General features: G+C 32.9%; 1 protein-coding gene across 1 annotated transcript; it reads left to right on the top strand.

Annotated features, from left to right (window-relative positions):
- Positions 1-486: 486 nt before the first annotated feature.
- On the top strand, positions 487-4,570 carry LOC131596426 (uncharacterized protein At4g14342). The gene is made up of 4 exons (XM_058869072.1): positions 487-646; positions 761-846; positions 949-1,072; positions 4,237-4,570. The coding sequence occupies exons 1-4, from the start codon at positions 641-643 to the stop codon at positions 4,282-4,284; spliced, it is 264 nt and encodes an 87-aa protein (XP_058725055.1). The 5' UTR covers positions 487-640; the 3' UTR covers positions 4,285-4,570.
- Positions 4,571-6,000: the final 1,430 nt, after the last annotated feature.

Below are 6,000 nucleotides of genomic sequence, written 5' to 3'. Positions count from 1 at the left end.
AAAGGCTTGTTTGTATTCATTTGAGAAACACACGATTCTTTTTAGGGAGCTTCTAGACTTCAAATTCCGACATGAACTTGTTAGAGATGTCCTATTTGATATATGTCGGTGGACCGAAGTATCTGTGAAGAAAGAGACACATGTGAATTTTTTAACTGACCCATATGATGGAAGATCGACACTTAAGTTAACAAATGTTCTGGTGTATAAGTGGTGGATCGGAGGGAAACATGCTTGTGTGAACTTAACTGGAGTTTCTCTACTCGTGGGACTAAGGATGAGTGTTTTAGTGTGGGACAAACATCTCTCAAAGTTGTTTCAAGTAAAGTTGTCAAATATGAAAAAGCGTGTTCCGACAATCAAATAATATAAAAATATTTTAATTAATAATATATTTTTTTTGTTTATTTTATTTAAAAGAAAAAAAAATAGTAAATAAAATTCACGGGTGTGAGATGCTAGTCAATGCGGGTGCAGATTAAATCCTCCAATATTTTCTTTGGCCCAATTGAAAGCCCAATAAAGTTTTTACAAGCTTCTCTCGTTCTCCATCTTCTTCTCACCCACCACTCTTTTTGCCGTCAGTTGATTATAACGTTTTTTTCTTCTCACCGATTTAGGTTTCTGAACAAAACGCAACATGCAGGTATTTCCAATATCCTCAAAACTTTCTTGATTTCAGTTCCCTTTCTTCTTGATTTCAGTTTTTTATATATTTCTTGTGAAATCATCATTCATGCTAACAAATTTGTGATTGCAGGCGAGCGATAGGTTTAACATCAACTCCCAGCTTGAGCATCTTCAAGCTAAATACGTTGGAACTGGCCATGCTGATATGAACAGATTGTAGGGTTTGGGTTTTCTCTCTTTTTTTTTTTTTTTGTTATTCCTTCAAATTTAGTTTTGTTCTTTTTTTTTTTTTTTGTTGATTTGTTTAAACTTGTGCAGTGAATGGGCAGTGAACATTCAGCGTGATAGCTATGCTTCATATATTGGGCATTACCCTTTGCTTTCCTACTTTTCTATTGCTGAAAATGAATCTATTGGTAGACAACGCTACACTTTTATGCAGGTAATTGTTTCTAACTCATCTTATTAACTTTTTCTTCTATTTGCCTTGTTGATTGATTCCGTTGGTAAAATTCATGAATTGAAAGATAACTATTCAAGTCCTTAGAATCAGTAAACATTGAAAGACACTGGGTTTTGGAATAGTTGAGGTTTGTTGACAGTCTGATTAAACCTTTCTGTAGTAGCATATTGATGCAGAGAGGTCAGTGGTGTTGGGGACTTTGTGAGATTGAAATTGAGCACTGCTAGGTTTAGGTATTGGACATTACATGTGAGGTGTCATTATCGTTGCGCATAAATGAAAAATGTATTGAAAGATTCACCTTTCCACCCCGTTGTTTAGTGAAATGTTATCAATCTCGAATGGCGGCGCGGTGTGACAATCCCCAAAAAGAGAATGAAGCGGCTGATATTTTAGTGACGCGGACACTAATACAATTAATACTAATTACTAATGAACATGTAATTGTTGAAAACTAAAATAAGTTAATCAAAGTTCATGAAGTATTCATATTTAAAAATAAAAACCATAAGTCTTAAGCAAAACATACTTCCAAATGCCAATACAATAACTTTGCTACCCTTAAAAATTTAATATCATATACGGCTTATGCGGCCGGAGTGTCCACATCAGAAGGGCATCGTTCCAATCCCATTATCTCTTTCGTTCCAATCAAGTCACCCACCTGACACGTTCTTTTTTTGGTTTTGCTGTTCCATGCCGAGATAACAACCAGAACGTCTGAGTTTAATAACCTAAGTTTAGGGGAAAAGTGACCACTGTAAAGTCGTCATTATTGTGAGTAATTAGGGAAGCAAAGAGATTATTGAGTCAGATTAGGTTAGTATGGAGGGAAACTCAACACAATTGGAAGGGTTTGATCATCGGTGTACAACCCTGGTCACTTTTGAAACATATCTTGTCATCAACCTACTATAGCAAGTCAATTCAGTGGTGTACTGGTATAGCACATGTTATATGATCTATCCTAAAAGTCGACTTTTTGTGCTGTTTAGATATTTCACTCTGAGGAGTGGCTAGATGGTTAGTATTTCATGTCAAAACATTGATGCTGAAGATATCAGACTGTGAATATGCAGGATAATTTTGTAGCTGAAGAATTTTCTTTAGTGAGATAAGTAACCTGGTTAGGTTAAGATCGCTTGTTTGACATAATATTTAGCAACAAAGATATTAAATGGATTCCCATACACATCAACTTGTAGATGGCTGATTTGTTCATACATGCTAAATACCTGTGTTGTGTCAGTAGTGCTGCTATAGCTGGCGATAGCTAAATACAGTGTTTAAAAACTCGAGAGTTTACACGGAAACGATAGAGAATTGAAAAATCGTAACTCGAGAATCGTAACACGGAACGTAAGATTCTACTATTGATTAAAAATATATTTATATATGCATAATTTTATACACGTGTCTAAAAATAATCATATATATATAAAGGAAACACGTTCCAAAAAAATATTAAATTCACCATCATATCCATAAATTCATAACAAAAAAAAAAAAACTTAATTCATATTGAAAACAATCTTTATAAAAAATTATAAATAATTATAGTGAATAATAAATAATTATTATTCATTTTAATAGTAATACAATAGTGAATAATAATAATTATTATAGTGAATTAATGATTCTTTGTAATAAAACTCCTGATTATAAGAAATAATATTTATTTATAGGAAAGAATGGATTAGTCAAAAAACGAACAGAAAAAAAATAATAGCAATAATGACATAGATTTTACGTGGAATAAAAGAGTTTTAATGGGTGGAATTGGAACAGTTTGTTGAGAACAGAAAGAATTAATACATTGTTTAGCGAATCTCTTCATATTCTTAATTAAAATATCTACTAAACCCGACCCGGATCCATATTCATTTAAAAAATTAGGGTTTTTTTAAAAAACCCAAAAAAGGGGCGGCCAAATCTTTTTAGCGCTGAACGATTTTGCTGCACAACTCGTACGAGTTCTCCGAGTTTGGGGATTCCGATTCCAACAGAGTCTCAGCACGACGGCATGGATTTGGAACGTAGAATCGTACGATTTTACGTCTTGACTCTCGTTTTTGCATACACTGGCTAAATAGCAGAGAGAATTTGGAGTCTGGTATGATGCTAAAGTCTGTAGTGGTGCATTCTTCTGTACTGCAATTTGTTGCCGCAAACTGGCGATGAGAAGGATGTTAGTACCCAAACACCGGTCGGTTATTTTGAGATAGTAGGCTTAGATAGTTAGAGAGACAGACCCTAGTTTACAGGTAATGTGAGACAATGAGAGGGGGATCATCAAACATTTTGAGAGAGAATTGGGGCCTTTGGGTTGGAAAGTTTGCCGACCTTCAAAATTCTTCAGCTTTCTACCCTTGTAATTGAGTTATATCCCAATTTCTTACTCGTAGAATACCAGATTGCTACCAGTGGGGAAAGGAAATAGTGGCCTATTTGAGAGTTTAAGATGGGAACGTCGGGCATTTGAGAGTTTCCAGGGGATGAGAGTTGTCATGATAAGATATTCTTGATTTTTTAAACTAATTTTAGTTTTTGTGTTTGTGACTTAATAAGTTGTGAGTTATGAGTTTGTAAGACTTTACTATTGATTTCCTTATGCATATGAATGTAAATTTACATAAGTATGTCAAGTGTGATTTGCGTATGCTATAGTAGATGCATATATGAGTTTTGTATAATCTTACCATCGCACGATTTTACTTCCCCCTTTCCAATTTTGCATAAAATCTTGATTTTAACTACCTTAAAAGCTTTTCATCAAGTAAGTTTCTTAACATTATTAAATCCATGTATGGATTAAAGTGGCGACATCTCAATATTTGAGGAATTAATTTGGTAACAAATATTTGGAGGATTAATGCAATGACACCCTAATCATTGGAGGACCAAAAGTGTATAATAAATTCTGTTTTGAAATGACAAATTTTTGTTGTTATTTTTGGTTAGTAGGAGGAGTTGAATGTTTGACATCCTTACTCCAACCCACTATGTATCTCCCCAAATCATCTTATAACTCTTGTGTTTATTACATTATTCGATGGATTGAAATATGAATAAACGTTCTCGATACATTTTTATCTAACCTAGCACTTTAGATTCATATTTGACAAATTCTACCTTTTGTGCAGAAAATGCTCCTGCCTTGCGGTCTGCCTCCCGAAAGAGAAGAAGACTAGAATTATCATTAGTCTGCCTCCCGAAAGAGAAGAAGACTATAATTATGGTTGGGATTACAAAAGGATCATCATGGCATGGGAGAATTTAAAGGCTTTTGGCTGTTTGTGGTACTATATAATCTAATTGAAGAAACAGAAGTTGTGTTTGTTTAGAGATTGATCAATCATTTTTCTTCAATCTTCACTTTGTAGTTGGTTAAGTTTGGCTGTTATTATGGTATGGAGGCTCTGGTACAATATGTCTATAATTTGAACCTTCTTGTTTATTAAATGATCTTTTGTATTCCACCTGTGGATGAAGGCATTTATCAACTTTAGCATTTGCTCGAAACATTAAACCATGCATTCCTGACCTCTCATTGTATCTTCTAACAGCCAAACCAAACCAAACCAAATCATCAATTAGTAGAGTCATGTGGTTCAAAATTGTCTCAACCAAATTATTAAAGATCAACCTGAGATATAAACCGTGTATAAATCAGGAATATTTGGTCGTTTTTTTCTTCAAAAGGATTAGAAAAATGAGTTATTGTAAAGGATTACCACCACACCAACTTAATCAAAACCATGAGTGAACAAAATATGAAGTATTGAATTCATTCTCAGCCAAACATCAATCATCATCTCAAGCCTTCAATAAATTTTATGCAATCACCAACGAGTTTTTTTTATACCTATAAATGGAACAAGGAATACTATCTCATGGTGGGAATTGGATCCTTTGCTGCCTAGCAAAAGAGAGCAGAGCAGTAGAGAGGGCAGCAGGCGATCCAAATTCAAAAAAAAACTAGACAAAGCTCTATTAATTAAACCTCTTACTCGACTCTTAAAAGAGAGCAGAGCAGTAGAGAGAGGGCAGCAGGCGATCCAGATCCAAAATAAAACTAGACAAAGCTCTATTAATTAAACCTCTTACTCGACTCTTTTTAGATCCTCTGTAGAATGAGTATCTTCTTGTCCACTTACTTTTAGGTCTTATTTTCTGGAAAAAAAAATTGGAACAAAATACTTTAGTTTTTTTTTTCTTTCAATTTTTTCTAGAAAATATTATCTAGAAATACTTTTTAACTAAAAAATTATTGTTTTAAAGATATTTTTACAAAAATCAGAATAAAAAACTTTGAAAGGAAAAAGTTAGGACCTTAAAATCCTACTTTAATTTTGGAGGCCTTAGTTTAAGGAATTTATTTATTTTGGGATTCATTTTATTTTTAAAATTTTAGACCCTTAAAAAATTATATCTTAAATTTTAAAAGCCCTGAAAATTTACACTCTAGCTATAATACTTTACAATTTAGAAAGTTTTAGTTACTTAAATCATCATTATCCACAACACAAGTTATGTGTTTTTCTCCACTCTTGAATAATTCAAAGTTTTTCACCCACCATATGTTGTATTTCTCAACCATTTCTTTGTGACAGAGAAAGGATTTTTGAAGTCCTTAAAAACCGATTCCTCCTCTCCTTTCGCAATGTTTTTTTTTTTTTTAATTGAGTTTTTGCTTGGTTGACATTAAATGATTTATTAATTATTAATTTTAAGTTTTTTTAAGTGTGAATTTTCGGATTAAATATGTTTGTGATTTTTCTGAATATATCGCATTTTACTTTTATTTTTTCATAATTTTTTTTTTAAGAATGTTTCTCTTAAAAATTTGCGTCTATACTTTTGGTCGCTCATGCTAAAACCATTGTTAATTCAATCACGAAGTAGTA

The sequence above is a fragment of the Vicia villosa genome, linkage group LG4 (genome assembly GCF_029867415.1).
Source record: "Vicia villosa cultivar HV-30 ecotype Madison, WI linkage group LG4, Vvil1.0, whole genome shotgun sequence".
NCBI lineage: Eukaryota > Viridiplantae > Streptophyta > Magnoliopsida > Fabales > Fabaceae > Vicia > Vicia villosa.
This window is presented reverse-complemented; position numbering and strand designations above follow the sequence as displayed.